Genomic DNA, 21,209 nt, shown 5'->3' on the forward strand with positions numbered 1-21,209 from the left:
AAAAATGAGAAAAAAAAGAAGAGCAAAAGGACACTCATTTTCACTATCAGAGTTGATATAACAGGCAGAGTGTTGCCTTGTTTAACCTCAGCTGGGAACATGTGCATCACGTAACTCCAATATTTTGCTGCTCTGCACATGTCTCTGAATGACCAGAAAAGCATCACAAGTATTAACTTTAGTGTTATTTTAGGGGAATAGGTAAATTCACACACATGCAATCCACAAAACATGAGGACTGACTTAGTGTCTGATGCATCTAACATGGTTTTTGGTGACCATTTCCTCTATTAAACTATAAATTCTCTACAAGTAGATCATATCTTAGTCTTCTACTTGTTCCCAGAAACTAGCACAGCACTTGGCATATAGAAGGCACTTACCCACACATTCCTTTGCTTCCTTCTATGGAAAAAAGTTTTGTTTTTTTCAGTCTTCCTAAGAAAAAGACTAGATGGACCCTGATCTCTGGGACTCACTGCATCCCACTTGCTTAGGGACTCTGCCCCATTAGTTGCCCCCTTCCATCACCATGTTTTTACCTACTTTCAGCCCTTGTACATACAACATGTAATGTACTTAAGATTATCAATTTATATAACCCTCATTTATAATTTTATGCAACACAGAGAATGTGTGGGAAATGAAATGTGTAAGGCCATCACTGATGGTACACATTAACTGCTGGGGCAGGGAGGCATCACATTTTGTGAGCCTACGGAAACGGCATTCTGAAAGAGAATTTCCTGCATTTGAATAGCAGCCAGTTACAACTGGTCAAATTCCGAGTATCACAAACATACCAACATGAAAACTTAAGGGTTCTCAGTGCAGACAAAACATCTAAAGCCTAGAGTGTTTATGGACTTTAAAAATAAAAACGAAGTTATAGAGGTGACTGGAAGCAATACCGACTGCGAGTTTAGGGAGAAAACACAAATTCCTATCAGAAAACTCCACCTTCTCTCTGCTGCCCTCTCCTCCACAACGTACCTCCCACCCTCATCTATCTCCATTCCACTGAGTTAAGGATGCTTTGAGAACTAGTAACCAAATTCGAATCATTTAACCTGGTACTTATGTTCAGAAAATCATAGGCAGACAAAATAGAAAGACAACAAGAATTAAAAAATTATGAGCTCAAATATCAATATGACTTTAATATATATACTGTATTTATTTAATTCTCTAAATGGAAAGATAAAAGGCTAAGAAAGTGCTAAGTGAAAAACAAAACTGAAAAATGAAGGAAATCTCCCGAGCTTCGACACCTTAGTCATTTAACGAACACATGTTGAGCACTTCTGTAAGACCTCCCTGCCTCTACCTATTGGGACACTGTTAGTTCCTAATACACATGCTACAATGGGACACAGTGGAATAAACCATGCACTGGACTGCTCAAGGGCAGGGATGTATCTTATTCATTCTTGTATTCTACCAATTCACTGTACCTGGAATATGGGAGATGTTCAATAAATACTTCTGAATGAAAATTTATTACATGAGCTCTGTAATTTCACTCATAAATTTACTTTTACAGGTCAAAGCACATATTGGAAATGTTATTTTAAAGGGTGGTCATAGTACCTACAAAAACCAGGTTAACCTGTAATATAGCCATTTCGTAACTTAGTAACATCTTTACCACATCTTCACTATGGGAAAAAGCCTTCCAATTAGAAAAAGCCTGTTATTTTACACACACACACACACACACACACACACACACACACACACCAATTCTGCCCTTTTAGAGGCTCTGCTCTTTAGGGGAGGATGGCAGGACACAGATCAAAAACCAAGGATGTGAAGACTAGTTTTCGGAGGAAGGCAGAGCTCTACGAAGAGTAATCTCAAGGAGCTAGAAAACCATGAATGCATCACGGTCCCCTCTTGCTCTCAGAAACAGAGTAGTTCAATGAGGCACCATCACTTCCCAGTGTGGGGAAACACTGCTCCAATTTTTTCCAAGTCCACAAAGGAAGAAAGAATCGATGACAAGGTGTGACTGGAGACTAAGAAAGGTCTGGGAAGCCTGGGCAGAGGTTGTAGCGCTTTCTTCCCATCTGGGGAGACAATGGTAATGTCATCAGAGGTACTGATAAAGGCACCTGCTTAACTTCCCTGTTGGGGCCATAGCAGGAATGCTCTGAAAATCTGCATAAATTTCCCTGGACACCAATCACAACCAAAGGTTGAAGACAGTGTAACAAATGGTTAAGCGCCCACTTAGCTAACACAACTGAGCAGCTTGCTATGGGCCTAGCATAATACTTTGCTCTCACTATCTCATCTAATAGGGACTCTATTTCCATTCATAGATTCGAAAATTGAGATGGAAAGTAATTTGCCCAAAATTACACAGCTAGTAAGAAGAGGCGGAGTTCAAATCCAACAGGCATACATTTTCAACGGCCATACATTTTGTCTTGCTTTCTTTGGATGACAGCAAGGCTATATAAACAAACTATACATTCTGAACATGTATACACTGGCTGTATATGGAAAATGCTCAGAACAATGCCTGTATGTGGTCACTGCTTACTGTATTTCATTATCACCATTCTTTTAAGGCAGATTAGATATAAGAAGGCAGAAGCAAGCTCAAGAGATAGGAATTGTTTTTCAAATTATACTGTTGTGAATGTCCAGTTTGGAGTTTGCTTTTCACTACTGCCCCCTGAAAATCCAAGAGATTCTATAGCAATAAGCTGCTATTCTCTCTTCAAACCTTTAGTGGTTTAAACAAAAGAATCATAGCAGCAAAGCAAACTCTCTCCCTAAGTAAGGCATTATTTCACCTAGAACACCCACCACTCCTGCCAAGACCAGGCCAGATGACTGCCACCCCTAAAGTAGGGAAAAAATTCTAGCTACTTTCAGCCAGAAACTATTCTACTCTTGCATAAGCTTTTCCTTTGACATTGTTTTTATTCCTGACTAAAGACGGAACTTGTAAGGGGAAAAAGTCAAGTGGCTTCTCTGCTGCATTATGGCCCCAGCACACCTGATTGCCAACAAAAGCTGAATGTCGGGAAATCCTGTGATTTCCAGGGAGACTGTGATAGTTATTAAGTTAAATCCAAAGTGTGGTCGACATCAACAGGGTGTTCCTCATGAGTCTAGCCTGTTCTTTGTGGAATTCACTCTAACCCATCTTAAAGAACAAAGCAACTTTTCGAGAGGCCTGTCCATCTGTACAGCCTCTTCTCTCAGGGAACAAACTACACTGAGCAATAACATGTTACAACTTCAAAAACTTCCATAAAGAAACCTAAACTAAACCAAAAGATGACCTTTTCTACCATTTCCTTCTTCTAAAACTACCCCCAACAAAAGCCACAAATAAAAGCTAGAAAGATCTTTATAACTGAAAGGGAAACTGAGATCAAAGACATTAAGCTTACAAATATGAGTTAATGGGGCCTTGCTTATTCATTTATTTAAACATTCATTAATTCAGACATTTCTCAAGTGCCTATGTGTGTGCCAGGCACTGTATCCCAAAGTGAACAGCACAGATGTGGCAAGATCACCCTTGGCCCTTGCAGAGGGGTGGGGGCGTCCTGCACAGGTGACTGGAATCCAGCAGGATGGGGCATCAGGGCAGTGATGCGAAGGGGAAAGAGCAGGGCCGTCTAGTCCACCAGGGGGCGGGGGCACTCCCGGCAAAGGCTTCTGGCTATGGGAGCACTCACCTTGCACCTACCCGGCCCTGTTCTTACAGCAAGAGCAAACCCATTTCAGTCTCTTAACCACACCACAAAGTGGTTACTATTATTCCCAACGTACCAACGAGGAAACAGCAGCGCAGTGCAGAGCAGCTCAGTAACCTGCTTGAGGTCACACAGCTCTTCAGTGATGTGCCAGGACTGGAAATCCGAATTAGTTTCCAGAGTCCAAGCCCTCTCTAATCACCACACCAGGCAGGAGTTAGGTTAAAAGTAGAAGGAAGGAAGTTCCAGGCAAAGAAATCTTCATGAAGGGAAAGCTCAATATCATTTGAGGAACTGAGACAAGTTCACTTTGACTGGTTTAAGGTATGTGTGGGGAAGAACAAAGAGAAATGAGACGAGGCCAGCCAAATAGCAACCTTTAGAGTTGATTGTTAAGAGTTGCATGTTACTGTTCCAAGAACCTCACAGAAAAGGGCACAAATCTAATAAAAAGAACAGAAAATTTCAACAACGCACAAAATAATGCAGATTTCTGGTCATTGAAAATAAAAAAAGATGCATTTCAGCTACAAATTCATAATAACTCTTAACAAGTGCAAAACAAGAAAACTTGCCATACATGTAGGACTAAAAATTGGCTGAGGCCCAATGCAGTAATCAAGAGGCCTGTGTTCCAGATCTGACCCTACCCATATGGGCAACTACCTCTGTGACCTTGGCCAGTGAGCCTGCTTCCTATTCTATAACATAAACATATTGCTTTGTGGGGGAAAAAACATGTAAATGTGAGCTATTCCAGTTAAGTCCATCATATGAATTATATTTCTCTGTAACACTGGTCTTTAACAAAGAACAGCATATTTAAATAATATGTACCTGTAACCCCAATTCCTAGAAAAGAAAGCCATGGGAAAAACTGGTTCATATCACATGTAATTCCTAAATTCAGCATCTTAAATCTTCAGCACAGCTTGTTTCTGCTTTGAAACCATCACCACTACGTTTCATAGGCTAAACAAATCTTTGTCTTTGGCAAGGAAAAGAAATGATTCAATTAAGAGGATGTCTGGCTAATTGCATTCATTGGGAGCTGGGAATATTCCTGACTTTTCCAACACTAAGTACAAGTTTCTCCAATCCCTGATGGTTCCAGTACAAGTGGGAGACAGCAGCTGCCACCTGGAGGCACAGGTGCTACTGCCTCAGATGTGAAACTCAAATCACTGATGGGGATTGAAAGAAATATTAGGGCCTTGAAAAGCAATACTCAGAAAATAATCTCTCCCCTTAGTGCTTCCTATTTCCCTCCCCCACTAGGAAATTACCTCCTCTAAATCAACTGAATGGCAAATGAAAGGTACAGCATCGTGAAGAGGAAATTGCAAAAAAATCAGAAGAAGGAAACCTCAGGAGATCAAAACTGCAATAGCTTGACTCCAGTTAATTGGTCACTACCTCTCTAGGAAACAGGGAGCAAGAATCTCACAAAATAAATGTTGTAGAGGATAACCACTAGAGCCTCTTCCCAAACTAAGCTGGTTGTTTGGAAAATAAAAACCACTCGAACTCTCATTACCATTTGAGGACAGCCACAGTTATGGGTGAAATAAATGTTTTCAAGCCCTCCTTGGTCCACTTCTTTCAAAACAGATATCCACAAAATTCAAATGAGAGGAATGAACTTCTGATAGTCCTGGAGCTATAATAGTATATGATTTACACACTAGCAAACTTAGATTTTTGTTTTTTTTAAAAAACTAGGGCCATGAGAACCCAACACAAGTATTTCTTTATTCATCTGTATTTCATCTTTAGTAACATTCTTACCATATGAACCGCCTTAGCACACAGGTATCTAGCCACTTGTTTTTATGAGGATATAACAGTAGAATATTTATATTGGACAGAGAACTGGGATAGTACCAGAAAACAAAGATAGGAATAAACAAACATTTCTCTGGAAGGAGATATATAAACAGAGTGGTCTTTCAGTGATGGATGTGAAGACTGAAGTGAACATTTTCAAAACAAATCTGAGTGACAGAATGTTCAGGGATAGGGCCACATTTATAAATGGCACTAAACATTTTCATCAGTAAAATGCCAAACAAAAGGGAATACATAGTGAGGTCTTTCACAGTTCTCTGAACAGATAAGTAAGCGGCAAGTGAGTTTCAGTTTGGGCAAAGGTCTGGTCAGTTTAGGTAAAGATGGTGTTCAAGCTATTCTGTGACAGACAAAAGCTACAGAAATGTAAACTCTTAATACTATGAAATTCATTTCTCAGCAGTGAACCTTACAGGTCTAAACTCATACAGAAAAAAATAGAATAATCTATAAAGAAGAGTCTCTTAGGTTTAAAAAAATTACATAATCCTGTGACTAATAAAAAACAAAAAGTTTGTTAAATGCAGCAAGAGGCATGGACAGGGTAAACACGTATTCGTTAAATTTTGAAATACACTGGGAGATGTTCTTAAAGCTTCAAAGAGTAAACTTATTCAAAAGTTTTAAAAGGAACTTTATATAATGGCTAATAAATTTATATTTCTCTAAGTAGTGGTACTAGCTGAACTTGAACCTGAAAATAAACAGGTTCAAATAAGTGTATTTAAAATTTACTGAGCTCCTCTTGATGTACCCAGTGCTATGTTTGTTATGCACTACAGGAACACACATACGGTGTTCCTGCATTCCATTATAATCTGGTAGTATTTGGATAATTAGAAAACCAGCTAGAAGTATGCTATACGTGCTTTAAAGAACAAAAAACACTAAGTTTAGGAGTTCAGAGGGCATGCTCATTTGGGATTTATCAGTAAAGACAATCAGAGGTGGCAGCTGAGAAGTTTGGAAGAAAGGATAGAATTTGACAAAAGTAATCTTGAAAGAAAGGTCTTAAAAGCAAAATACGGATTTCCTGGGCCCTTGGCAAATATGGACTTAATGGCCCCCCAGAAGACCACTGCTTCATGAACATCCCTGCTTAGAGTGTCCAACTGCACCCCAATTCAGCATGTACAAAGTCAAAAGTATTTATTCCCTTTTTAAAAGCCATTTCTCCTTCTAACTACCCTAGTTCCACTAATTATGCTACCACTCTGCCAGGTTACTCAGACTCAAAACCTTTAAGTTATCTCATATATTGCTACTTTGTAAAAACTTATTCTTTGTGTTTACAATTCCCTCCCCATCACTTTCACATCTTTCCTACCAGCTTTTCCCCTGAAATATGCCTCAAGTACATTCCTGCATGCATACCAGTTAGGTCCTCAAGGAAACTACATTCAGAGAATTCAGTGGAAGATACATAAATCCTTAATTACTTGGTAAGCTTTGGTGCCACGTCTCAGCCTCAAATCCTAGTAAGCAAGACTGGGCCAGGCTCTGGAATTGGATGGGACCAGATGGAGAATTCCAGCTGTGAGGATTTTAGGCCACCAGAGCCTAAACCAATGTAGGTCAAATGACCTCCTCTTCTGACCCTAAAAGGCCACATAGGACCTAATTATTCTCGAATCTTTATAGAGAATCTCAACCCCCAAAAAGAAATATGAAGCCTGCTTGCTGCACTGCTTAGATGCTTAGGACAGAGCTGGTCAAGCTCCTCCATCCAAAATGTTTCTGGGATAGGAAGAAAAAGGGTGTCTTCTAAATGGAGGGGTGATAACTGATAGATTAATTAATACTTTAGGATTTGTTTGAAAGGAGAACTGAGACCTTGCTGTTTTATCCTTGAGGATAACTGTGCCCCTCCCCCACTAAAAAAACCTGTCTCTGGGGTACCGAAGGTCCAGTGCCTTGCACATAAAGTTTTCTAAAATAAAGGGAGACAGCACAAGTCTAACATAGTACAGCAATACTTTAACCCCAGGGAGGTTACGTACTGTATATGGTCTGCTGATTGGACCACAAAAATTTTGACAATCGAATGCTAATTTTGATACAATTTTGAAAAGAATCTTCCTCTTAAACAGCTACCAAACATGCTAGTGGGTCAAGGCAAGCTCAAGGCAACTCACTTTTCTACCTCTGGGTTAAACACAGTATTGGCTTTAATGGTAAAACTCAGTACTCTCTGGGGTAATCTAAAGAGCAGCATGGCCTAGTAATCAGCTGCAAGATCAAAGTCCATTCTAAACTGTATTTGAAGGGAAGAAGACTGGAAAAAGGAAGACACAATGATGAACAAATTATAAGGTGTGGGTTTGCACGTACTGGAACTAGACTGCTTTTCAACAGCTTTACTTGGAGCAAGCAGAGGCTGCACCCTTCCCTTGGCATATTAGCTGAACTAGCATCCCATACAGTTGGGGGCAGTACCTAGCACTTCAGTAAGGTAAGACTACAGGACAATTGGAAGCTTTTCCTTTTTCTAGCTTTTAAGACAACTGCCTCTCCCTCTTTTTCCCTTCTCATGCCTCTCTGTTTATAAAAATCTAACTATTCTGAGTAACTGAATTAGTCAGTCTTCAAACACAAACTCCCTGGTGTAAGTCTGGAGTTTTAGGATAAGCAACCACTGGTTCTTCACAAATGTTTGGGAAATAAATCAGTACAAGAAGTAGAGCTGTCAGGAAACTACTTATGGAGAAAAAGGAGCTCCAGAGATATAAAGAGAGGTATCTGGGGGTGGGAGAAGAGATGAATAGGCAGAGCATAGAGGATTTTTAGGGCAGTGAAAACACGCTGCATGATACTATAGTGATGGATATGTCATTATACATTTTTCCTAACTTACAGAATGTAAAATACCAAGAGTGAACCCTAAGGTAAACTATGGACTTGGGGCAATTATGATGTGTCAATGTAGGTTTATCCTTGAAAAATGTACCAGTCTGGTGAGTGATGTTGATAATAGGAGAGGCCATGCATGTGTACAGAAGTGGTATAGATAGGAAATTCCTGTACCTTTCCTTCAATTTTACTGTAAACCTAATGCTGCTCTAAACAAAGTCTTTATTTTAAAAAAGAAAAAGGGATATCTGTATCTGATAGGTTTACAAAGTATAGATTTTGCCATAGCCTGTGAAGGTGGGACCCTGAGGTTACTGGTATGTATCAGTTTTGCCTTTCCCTTTGGAGATGAGAGGTCTAGGACTGAATAAGAGGGGGAAGACTAAGGAATACAGATATGTTCTGCTTGCTGATATCATATACAGTAAAACTGTATTAACTCAGATCCCAGCACCAAAATTTAAGTTAAGGCACTTGTGCTTACCAAGCCTGGCCAATCCACTACTTTGAACTGCAGTGACTCCCAATGTCTTTAGAGAACAAGTTCCACCTTTTGATGACCACAAGCTATTTGCCATTTCCCTACAATCTGGAGAAACCCAGAGATGGGATTAATACAGGAATTAGTTGGAGAAGCTGGAGGAAGAGACAGATAATATTTAAGTCTTTGAGAGTTATGAGAGCTGCTATTTATCAGACCTGATAGGTGCAAGCACTGTGGGGTATGACTAGCCTATATTATCTCTAGTCTTCAGAAAAACCTTGAAAGAAAAGTGATTTATATGTCTATTTTACAGATGAAAAAACTTAGGATAATGTGGCCTATATCACAGGTAGGGGAGTCATTCTGAATTCAAGAATGCAAATTCATAACAAAGTCCCTATTCTATTAATCCTAAAGAATAGATTGAAGATACCCCCATCTATTCTTTGGAATCACCTAAATTTAAAATTTAACACTTTCAAGGCTCTGCACAATCTGGTCCCAATGGATCTTGCCTCAAAAGATCACGTTTATTTCAAAGAAACCAGTCCGTTCATTAATCCAGAACACCTCTAAGGTAAAAAGTCTTCATCCTCTGCACTCCTCTGAATTCTACCCATCAAATCTTATCTCCTTGGTAAAGACTCCGCTAACCATCCCAGACTAAAGAGCCCTTACTACTTGCTTTCATCCTAATCTGACATTAGAGACTTGGCCCTGAAGTCTATTGCCTTGTATTACCCATTAGTTTTTTTTACACTTAGTATCTATTACTTGCACAACTAAATAGAAAGTTCCCAAGAAATAATACTTAAGACTTCATATTTCCTTATAAACCCAACAGAATCTACTGTATATTCTTAATATCTTAGGTACTTCAAATAGTAACCTGCAGAGGGAATACAGATCATGTATCAATAAAGAACTCAGTGTACTTGAGTTTGAATTCCCAGTGTCATAGTTAAACAATCAGTAATCTCAAGCAAGCCTCAATGATTTCATCTATGAATTAATGTAACTTTATATCCTATAAGTTAGCTAATAAAAATACCTACCCCCAAAGGATAACTTGAGACATGAATGAAATAAGTAAAAGCAACTCAGCACAGTGCCCAGCACATGATACAGTTTTATTTCCTACCAATATTGAAGGGCAGAATTTAAAATCTTTCACAAATAGTTATTCATAGGCATCTTAAAAGAGTTCAGAGAAGCCATTTACATACATATTCTATAATTTGTCTTCACTAGTTAATGAGGTTTACAATATGAAAAAATATCTTTAAAACCACAAATGGCTATTTGCATTATAAAAGAATTTGATTTTTCCCTGATTTTTATTATTTTTCCTCACACAATTTTATAACAGTAAAGGAATTATTTTTTAAAAGGACATTTACCTACAAGTTCATTACTCCATCATATCAACTATGGTATTTTTCTGTTATCCTTTTTAGTCCTTGGTCATATATTTATATATTTTAATAATGTATTCATCTTGTAGGTACTAACTGGTTTTGGAGCTTTTTTAATTTAACATATCAAACATTTGATTACTACTGTTATGTTAAATATTACTATATTGATTGTTATATGCATTACAAACAATTAACTCATTGTATTTAAAATATTAATATATTGATATTTAATATTTACATATTCATGTATTTATTATTACTGTCTTCATAATCACTTAGCCATCATATAATATCCCATGAAGCTAGCATAAAAATTTAGCCACTTCCCTGCTGTTAGACAACTATTAGGATTCTTTTTATATTCTTATCATTATAATGATAAGGTCTAAATAACATCTCCATGCACAAACTAATTTTGCTTTTTTTTAAACATCTTCATGCAAAGAACTTTTTCTTCTAAATCACTGGGGTCAAAAAAGTACAAGCATTTTTATGTCTAGCTAACACTGCCAAATTGAATTGCAAAAGAGCTTATAACAATATGCACAGACGTTGAAATAGACAAGTGATCAGCAACTACTAAGAGTGGGCTAATAAGGTCCAAGTTTTACCACCATCCGACCAGCACTGTTTCCTGAGGGTACTTTAAATTATCTCCACTAAACAGGCAATATTGTATGCTGTTAATATGAATGCAGAAGGCACAATATCTCTGAGGTGCAATTTGGCAGAAATTCCATCCTGGTTCCTTATCCTAGAAATATACCTGAGCTTATGTGTAAGACCTTCTGACTAGGAAGTTCACCATCTCTAACAAAAAGGCCTGAAGGCAATCTAGCTATACATGAAAAGGGGACTGGTTAAAATTACTGTGCTTGGCTTCACACTAAAATCACACGGGGAAGATTCCATAAAACAGACAAGAAGGGCGCCAACCCAGACCAATTAAATCAGGATCTCTGAAAGAGTGTGGGCATTTAAATTTCTGTAGGTGACTTTAATGTCCAGCCAGACTTAAGAACCACTGGGTGAAATAAAGTATTATACTTGTATTTATCCAATGGACTATTAGGCAACTATTGGCAAAATGCAGAACTGTATACAGCAACTACCATTGTGTGTGAACCTAAGAGAAATTTTTCTTCTTGTACTTGGACAGAATAATTCTTCAAGTATATAAAAGAAACTGGTAAAATAATGGTAGCCCTTGGGAAAAAAGATTAGGGGTGTTAAGTGAGAGGCTTAATATTTCAATGTGTATCATTTCATATTGTTTGATTTTTAATCAGGTACAATAAAGAATTCATTATCTTAAACAAAATCAAATCATAATTTCTAAGCAGTGTTTCAGGAACATATGGCACTAAGCAATGCATAGTATCCCATAGCAGGGGCCAGGTATTACCAGTGTTCAGAGGGTCTCCATAGAGACCCACATGTTCAGAAAAAACCCAGTGGCTACCAGAGGTCCTTCACCCTTTGGGCAGAGACAGTAGTTCCTGCTACCTCCTTCTGTCCTAGCAACTAACTTATTCAATGTGCCATTCTTAAGCAAACAGTCATGACCTGATATGCTTGGGGAAAATGTTTACTCATAGTTCACTTCCTCACACAACGTAGGTCATCATTTATGATATTTTAGTCTGAGTTAAAGCTTCTTAAAGAACATGTCAGATCTTTAAACCCATTCTAAGTTAGTTTTTCAAATGGAAAAATCATACATGGAAAGCATGGATGATTCAATCTTTTTTCTGAAACACTCCATGTAGCATGCAAAGGGTCTCTGCAGGGTTCAGAATACCAATGCTATTTTTATAATTAGGTGTGCTGCATCTTAAATTTAAAAGAACTACTTAGCTAATTTCATACTATTATGTATTTCAGTTTTACCAAGTCACACAAGAATTCAAATGAATCTAAAATGTATAAAACAGAGTTTTATGTTTATCAACACACAGCTTACTTCAATGGTTCACAGATACTACTGAAATACTTTTTCAATAGGTTGCTTTCAACAGCTGTGGGATTTTATAGCCAGGTCTCAGACATATTACTTGTGTCTTTTATTTTGTTTGTTTTTTTAAAGAGGGAGCAGTTCCCTTTAGAGTATTTGCCCTATGCTTTGGATACCAGAAAAACTATTCATTATCATTAATGGATAAATGGGAACTAAGTGGCATATAACAAGATTCTCATAAACAATGTCACAATGCATGCCAGAAACATCAAGAAAGGCAGTTCCCTACTAAAAAAACTCTTACATCCATTCATTCATTCACCAAGTTTGTACTAAAGGCAACTTCTTGCCAAGCACTGCATCAGGCACTACAGACACAATGGCAGGGCTGGGGTTTAGAATTCCCACATCCACATTCTAACCATAACATGTACATTTTCCTGTTTCATTCCATTACTTCCAAATGAATACTTAAAAGTGGCAAACTTAAGAGATATTTTCATCATTATTTCTCAATCATATTTTACAAGACTTTAAGTAAATGGGGTAACTTAAATAAGACCCAAATAATGACAAACAATTTTTCCTCATAACCCTAAAGATTACAACTGTAAGACGGAAACAAGAAAACTGTCCTATTTTCTGGGTGCCCAGGGGGAAAGCTGGCAGCGTGAAGTATTTATAAGGTGTTAAGTCTGAACTGATCAGACTAGTGTTTTTTTGTTTCTTCCTAACACACCTTAAAGCAACACCTGCTTCATCTCCTGAGGAACGTGCAGGTTAACATCTAATTTGTCTTCAGCTTGTGGAGAAACGAAGTTGTCATGACAACTGAATGAAAGTTTAGTTTGCAGAATTTATCCAATGAAACGCAAAAATCTACTCAATGCCATTGAATTGACTTATGTGTACTTACTTGTAAGTGAATTCTCTTTTTCTGTTTGTAAAACTATCAAAGTAAATGTTAATGTATTCTGTGAAAATTTTCATGGATAAAATACTAAACACACACATACACACACAACTTTTTGTCAGAATAGGCCATAAATAAAATTGAACAGTAACTGACCATTAAATTTTGGCAATGCCACATTGAGTATTACAGGGTCACAAGTCTACCTAAATCAAGGAAAAGCACACTTCTAAAGTCACTATATTTCTTAAGTTGTTTTAAATTGTCAAGTAAATTCATGTACATGTTTAATTTCTACTGATTGTCTATTATACAAGGTATACTAGGGTGTATTCAAATAAGAAGTGTATCAATTTTCCTAGAAAAATATTTCCATAATAAACACATATGTATTTATGCATAAATAGTAACTTCCAACATGTGATTATCCTTACTGGGAACTAGACAGAGATCCCTACTAGATAATGCAGTTTTCAATCCATTTCCCTCAGCTCTTGAGGATTGAATTTCTACTGCACCAGAGCCCACTATCACTCAGATACCCACTGAATTGGTTGTTATTTTCCATTAGACATCAGTGGCTAATCAAATACCAGTGAACATTTCTCTAAAGATGTATTGCATCCAATACAGAAATGTTATTATTTATGATTTTTAAAAAAGTCAGGTATAGTTGATAAAATCATCATAAAGCAGTATACATCTCTTTGAAACACTATGCTGGGTACACATTCTGGAATATAATATACAAAATAAGTAAGAGTACATGGACAAATAACTAGAAAAATATTCTAAATATACATAGAAAAGAAAAGCATACAGTTAAAGAGAGAGTAATTCATAATCAGGGATCCAGACTCATGCTAATACTAAAATCCCAAGTAGCAGAAAGAATACTCTTTACAACACTTATTCATGACCTCATAGTATTAATGGCTGCATTTATTGCACTTAATATATTGTATTTTTTGACACAAACAGAAAATGCAATATGAAAAAAAAAACACGTGTGAGCATGATGTGTGAGAAGGCACACTGTCCTTTTCAGAAGTCCATTATAAAGGCAGCTGGACAGATTCTGGCTGAACACAAGGGGGATGCCAGCCCATCTCTTTCCATCCCCATCCCACCCTCCCATTCAAACACTGGTTACAAAAGTCCCTGTGTGGCCCTGAGGAGTGAGTCATGGATGTTCCATTTACAGACCGGGTGGAGTTGGGGAAATCACTTTTAGATGTCCAGTTAGCTGGAAAAGTCCATCCTGTTTTTTCTTTTTTACATAATAACCATTTTTCACAAACCTGAGATAAAGGACACTTGGTAAGTAGGAACTCACCAAATATTTCAGCACTCTAATACACAAAGGAAAGGCTTTTACAGCCAAGGACATGATCTCATAGTGCAGGCTTTACGATTCACATTAGCAAGGAACTCGTACAATCAGGATAAATCATTTGTTCCTTTTCACCCACACCAAGAAAAACAGTGGCTGGAGAAATAATCACATTACCAGTTACCAGATCAGATTCACCCACCCCAGGCAGCCAAAGCATTTCTCACAAGTTTAAAGACAGTCTTTTACAACTCCCCCAAGCACGGAAACACAACAGCAGAGTGGCTTCCTTAAGCTGACCTCACAAGCAAACCACAAAAAACACAACCTTACAGCCACAACAGAACCCAGCTCTCTTTATAGCTAAACTCAGTGCATCAAAAGACCACATGCCTGCCCCATCTTTCAGTACCACCTACTAAAGTCAAATGATGATACAACTACGTGAGCACTTCATATGTCAGAACTTAAAATTAGAATAAATGTCTTAGCTTTGAACACACCTTAATCCAAGCTCCTTAACTCACCCAAGTTCCCCCAAATCTAAAAGGCTGTGTCACTTTTTATAAGCATATTTCAAATACATCTTAATTAGGTCCCCCTGTGTCACCAGCTGTAGACCCCCATGCAGCTCCCAAACTGTGCTCCAAGCCCCAGTGAAGATCACACTGGGCTCGGGCTCAGGCTCAGGGGAGGCAATGGCTCCATTCAACAATACAAATTTTTCACATATACATTGCCTACAGTTATCAACATCAACAATTAAATTGGCCTCCTAAGGTCCATAATGAACTTAGGTTTTAAATACATTAAAATTCACAACATATTACTTTTAATAGCAGGAACTACCAGTTACTTTAATGAAGATGAAAATTTCTATGAAGAGTTTCTATTCAAATCAGGTTTCTCCACAAATGTTATCTTTACCCTTTCCCTCATAGTGTAAAATAATTCAAAGACTGTTTAGCATGTAAAATTATTTAAATCACAAAAGCAACACAAATTCATTAGAGCAAAATCTAAAATAACAACAAAAAACACACACACACAAAAATTGAGTTTTTACCCAACCTTTGTCAGGCACTGGCTGGAATAGAGTGCAGCTAATCCTCTTCCATACATGCATAATCAATGACACAGTCCTGTTCTTAAATATTCATGTAAATATATATCCTGTTTTTACTTTTTCTATCAAGAATACCTTTCCCTGTGTATATATATGCATGCATGTATATACATACATATAAAATAATGAATTGGCTGCTGCAGAGTATTACCTATCGTGAGGCTGTATCATTTTAAGAAATGACCTCCTTCAGCTAACAAGATTTGATTCTTAAGGAAAGCTTGCATATAATTCTGAAAAATGCACACACTGTACTCCTAAAAATAATTCTGAACTTCCACTCACCTCCATCCAGGCCTGAGTTCCTGCCTGCTGGGTGTCTTTAACACTCTCTAAACTTAGGGTCTCTATTTCATCCCTAACAACATCAAGGTAAAAAAAAAAAGAGCAAATGTCTCTTCAGTTTGGTCCCAAGTTTTCATCTATAGAAAGAAAACGATCTCTAAAAATGGTTCAACTTCAGTAAAGCCTCAATATGAATAATGCAAAACTCCCTGACTTAAAGGCTCTTGGTAATGCTTAAAATCATACTGTACTGCATTTTATTCTTTTCAAAGATTTTCAGACTCTATATTACCTCTTCACCACAGCCCTATTACACAGGGCTGGTGCCATTATTTACAAATGACAAAACTGAGGAGCAGAGAAATGGAAAGACTTGTTTGATGACATGTTGACATGGTGCATGAGGCAGGTCTAAACTAATGTTCTCAATGTATCTTCCAAGTGCTTTTAACAGAACCCACTACATTAGGTGGAGCAGTCCCTCCTTTACCTCTGACAAAATCTCCAATAACCCCACATGGCGTATCTGGGGGCAAGGGGAAGATGATGTGATGAACACGCCAATAAACCCAAAACAGCAGGCAAGGAAAGTGCAGGGGGACTTTTAGAGAGCAGTAAAAAGAAATCAAAACTGATACTTATGTTTCACATGTCTATGTTAAGGGCATTAAAAATACAAGTGGAGAGATATAAGCTGTGTTTTTTCCAGAATATTCTCCTCTCTACCCCCAAAATCCCATTAGAAATGCTTGTATCCTGGAAGTGCACTGGGAGTGGGTGAAGCACGTCTCTGTAATTTCCCTGTGAGGGAAGGGCAAATCAAATGCCTGGCTTCAGTCACCCCAAGGACGAGAACACTGAGCTCTTACTGCTGTAATTAATGTAAAGATTTACTGTCTATCAGTGTTTGAATTATCTTTTTGTTATAGTTCAGTAATTTCCAATGAGTAGTTGCTGTTTACTGATCATGATGTATAATCTCTCTTCACTTGGACTGCAAACTCCAGGAGGACATACGTGTTCTACCTGGATTTGTACAGGTGGAAAGGATGTCACAAGCACCTGGGCAGCAGATCCTATTTGATAATCATGATAAATGGATTAAATTATCCTTATACCAACTCTGTAGCAGATTACTTAAATTTGTCCTAACAGAACAATGTGGATGAGCACTAACTAGGCCATCTGGTCATACACTTCCAGGACGAGAGAGGAGGAGGAATGAGATCTACTCCTTCCAGCATTTACTCAATGAGCCAGGAAGCAGCTGAAGTGCTTTCAATAATGCCTCACATTCCAGGTGCTACATGTGCTCACTCACTTCATCTAAGTGGGCCAAAATAAAACATTTGATAACCTGTCACCTTTTTTATCTTCCCGTTACATACATGTTTTAGGTAAAAACTGGTTTGCTAATTTATTCAAAACATTAAAAAAGAAAAGCTTAAAATTTCAAACTTGAACAAGACATCAAGTCAGTGGGCTCCCCATCTTTTAAAAATTCCTATGTGAACATGTTCACCTTAAATCCAAGGTAACCAAGAACCCAATTCTAGTTCTGACTTGAGCCAACAAACAAATCATCTGTTTGCTCTAATTTATCCTTCTGGAACAAAGATTATTCAAATATATATTTATGTATCAATTCACTAAAAGTGAAAGCATTCTGAAGGCCAGCAAAGAGAGAATTCTCTCACATTTCAACACCACAATGCAATTTTATAACTTTAAATACAGTTTACACTTCACAAATACCAAAATCATAGTCTTTCTAACTACTACTCCAAACATGTCAATTCAATCTCTTGATTCCTTTCCTAGCAACCTCTTCTTTCTCAAATCCTGAAAACGGCTTTTTGTTGAGCTCCTAAACAAAATACACTTAAGAAGAAATCTTGACTGTGATGATCCTCTTTCTTAGATGGAATGCCAGAAAGCATGAAGATCTGAATACGACCTGTGAAATAAGACACTCATATTGGACAAATTTCCTCAATAATCATATACAGTGTGTGAAAATGGGGTTGGGGTTGGGGGGAGAACAGTAAGAAACTCAGGGAAGAGACTAAAAGTACACAAAAGTGAGCAGAGAACATCCAGGGCAAAATGGGGTGAAGGCCAAAACTGCAGAGAAGTGGAGAAAAGTTTAAAATAACTAGTAAAAGTCCATCACAGAAAGAGAAAAGATATAAAAGTCTTCTACAAACTAAAACAATATATACATATAAAAAGCTGGATCTTATTTTTACTTAGGTTTCCCCTCAAATCATATGGCAATATATTGCTACAAAACTGCCCCCAAAGTCTACCTGAATCCTCAAAGGAGTTTTCATTCTCAAGATCTACAAGTTTACATGCTGTTTTTAAATGTACTAAAGAATACAAATTTATGTTAGGAATATAATTTTTAACCTAAGGGTTTTTACCTTAACTTCTCAACATCTCAACTACAAAGTGGGTCCCCAAGGATAGCTAATCCCCTGTATGAGGCACCCACTTCTCCAAAAAGCACATGCCAGCTCCTATTGGTAAAATCTGGAAAAAATGAAGCATAAAGTGATGTTTTATAGGGCAAGAAAGGCAAATTTTCCAGGACACTGTTCTCAGGAGGGCTACACAGCATCTGAGAGTTAGGCTAGGTGAAAAGTGCAGGGGAAAGGCTTGTTCGGGGGTCCTTTGCTGATCTGGTGCGCGCAGGTTGATATGTCCTCATCTTCCTGGGTCTTGATTGACATCTGCTAGTTCATTTCTTTTTCCATGGTCACCCCTTGCAGGGAAACTGCTAAAGGACTCTTATCAAGGAGATGTTCAATTGAGATATCCAATTCTCCTAAAGACATCTACCTCAAATACTTGTTAAAAATCCTAATGAGGTCAAGTTAAAAAAAAAAAAACAGTCCTTGGCACAATTTTGTGTCTTCATTATAAGCCAATGGGAAGTTAGAACACTGTACTGAAAATGTTCCCACAAAGTGGGAATCAATTTCCCTAATATGGCCAGGCTCTAAATATAGCCACAGCTTTTTTGTCCAAAATACTCAAACTGTGGAATAGAGGAAATGGTGGTGGGCTACTGGGCAGAGAGCACAGGAAATAATGACAGTGTAACTCTATTATCTCTACCAGCAATAAATGGCTTTAAATGTCCTTGACAAGGGCTGTGCAGTAAGGAGAAGCCCTGTAACACACGTCTCTTTCTCTCCAGGCTTTGTTCCTTTGATCGAGGCTGGTTTATTGGGAGAGAAGAGAAGAAATTACATATCCTGGGTATGAAGTAATTGTACCATTCTGAGACGGAATACAGCATCACTAGTACTCAAAGCAGTGAAAGAAACAGAATCCCCTACTCAAATATAATGATTCAGTTAACCTAAAGGAAACATGAGAATTTAACACGGATAATTTAAAGTCCTCACAATTTACCTTCCAAACATCACCATAGCCACACACACCAAGTACTGGTATTTAATGTTCACATAATTGCAACTGAAGAGGCATGTGTGTTTTAAATGAATGTAATTCTAGAAAAGTAAAATCTAGAACATAAAACTTAATCCAGACTTTATTCAAAGTATCAGTTGCAACTTTTAAAAGGTTCATTATACTGGGCCTAGACTTGTTTAATAATAACCTGTTTTTGCAAGACAGTTTGGCCACGAAGGACCTAGCAGAGTGTCAGAGTTGGAAGTAGATCCTCAAAAAACTTTGCTGGAAAAACTGTTAAAGGTAAATAAATGAACTTCTCAACATAAGTATTCTGAATGGCAATACAGGACATTTTAAGTCATCTTTTAAAAGTTAGCCCTTGTAAGCAGAGTAACATCCAGATTTTTTTTAAAGACTAGATTCTGTGGTCAAACTGGGTCGAAATGCAGGCTCTGCCAAGTACAACTGTGGATCTTGGGCGAGCTGTTTCAGTTCTCTATGACCTAAAGTTTCCTCATCTGCAAAATGGGAATTACAATAGCATCTACCTCACAGGGCTGTGAGAGAAATCAACATTAAGCATTTAAGATAGTAAATGCTCCGCAAATGCTAGCTAATATTATTCCAAGGTGTGTGTTCAGGAGGTCGGATCTATTAAATATATGCGTCAGCTTTGTTAAATTAAAATGTCAGGCATGTCATAAAAACGTTTTACTCCCCCTTTCCACATATCATGTGGCATCAACCTTCCAAGTGATGTGGAAATTACATACTTTCATTCATCCACTGGAGAGCTTGGCATATAGGGCAAGAAAGAAGAACGAGGTTTGCTCGTGACTGTTGCTCCTTCCCAACTTCAAAATACTGTCACGCACACAATAGGCTGGAGCTGCCCTCAGAATGACAGCCGCGCCCGCAGGGGCGCCCAGGCGGTCCGGACGGGAAGGGGCCCCCGTCCGGGCGAGTGCCCCCCGCCCACAGCCGCCGCGCGCGCCGGGAGCCTCGGGGACCGCGGAGAGCTCTGAAGGGAGGAAGGGCCCGAGCGCTGGGGCGAGTGAAGGAGGGGGTTTTCCCGGTCCCAGGGGCTTCAGGCCACGCCGGGGCCGGGCGTCCACGAGCGCGAGCCCCGGGGCCGGGGCGGGCGACGGGCTGCGAACCTCCCGGGGCGGCCCAGCGCCTCCGCCCTCCCTGCGCCTCCGGCGCCCCGCCAGCCCCGGCCGCGCTCGCTTCGTCCCCGGCGCCCCCTTACCTGAAGGCGGGTCCTTCCCTGGGAGCCCGGCCCGGGGCCGACGCCGCCGCCGAGCCGCCGCCGCCGCCGCCGCCCTTCTTGTGGAAGAGCTTCTGGAGTAGGGTCGGGGCCATGATGCTGCCGCCGCCGCTGCTGCAGCTCTGGCCGCGGCGCTCCGGGGCCGGCGGCTCAGCGCGCAGCCGGGGGCGGCGGCCGCGGCGGCGGGGCCATCGCGGCGGCGGCGGCGGTGCGGGCGCCCAGCCGTGCGGGAGCGGGGCCGCGGCGGCCGGGTGGCTCTGCTCAGCGCCGGGGCGGCCGGCGGCCGGTCATATGACAGCCGGCCCGCCGGCGCCTCGCGCGCTGACAGTTGTCTCCTGCGGGAGGAGCCCGCAGCCCCGCGGTGGCGGCGGCGGCGGCGGCGCGGGAGGAGCGCGGCCGCCCCGGCGGCGGCCATTGGCCCAGCGGCCGCCCGCCCCGGGCTCACGTAACCCGGCGGGAGGCGCGGCCCTGATCGGCGGCCCCGCGCGCGGGGCCAGCGGGGGCCGGGGAGGAGCGGGCGCGGGGCGCCGGGGCCGGGGGGCGGGGGCGGGCGGCGAGGGGCCCCTGCGGCGGCGGCGTTCGT

At 39.8% G+C, this 21,209-nt stretch overlaps 1 protein-coding gene across 2 annotated transcripts in view; it reads right to left on the reverse strand.

The window, feature by feature from the left end:
* The window catches only part of FNIP2 (folliculin interacting protein 2), a 124,345-nt gene extending 103,408 nt beyond the window's left edge, over positions 1 to 20,937 (reverse strand). For both annotated transcript variants that reach the window (XM_036992948.2, XM_036992946.2), the window contains exon 1: positions 20,609 to 20,937. In XM_036992948.2, the coding sequence (XP_036848843.2) occupies positions 20,609 to 20,721 (113 nt within the window). In that variant the 5' untranslated portion in view covers positions 20,722 to 20,937. The remainder of the gene's footprint in view (positions 1 to 20,608) is intronic.
* Between the last annotated feature and the right edge of the window lie 272 nt (positions 20,938 to 21,209).

This window comes from Manis javanica, chromosome 3 (genome assembly GCF_040802235.1).
Source record: "Manis javanica isolate MJ-LG chromosome 3, MJ_LKY, whole genome shotgun sequence".
Classification (NCBI taxonomy): Eukaryota; Metazoa; Chordata; class Mammalia; order Pholidota; family Manidae; genus Manis; species Manis javanica.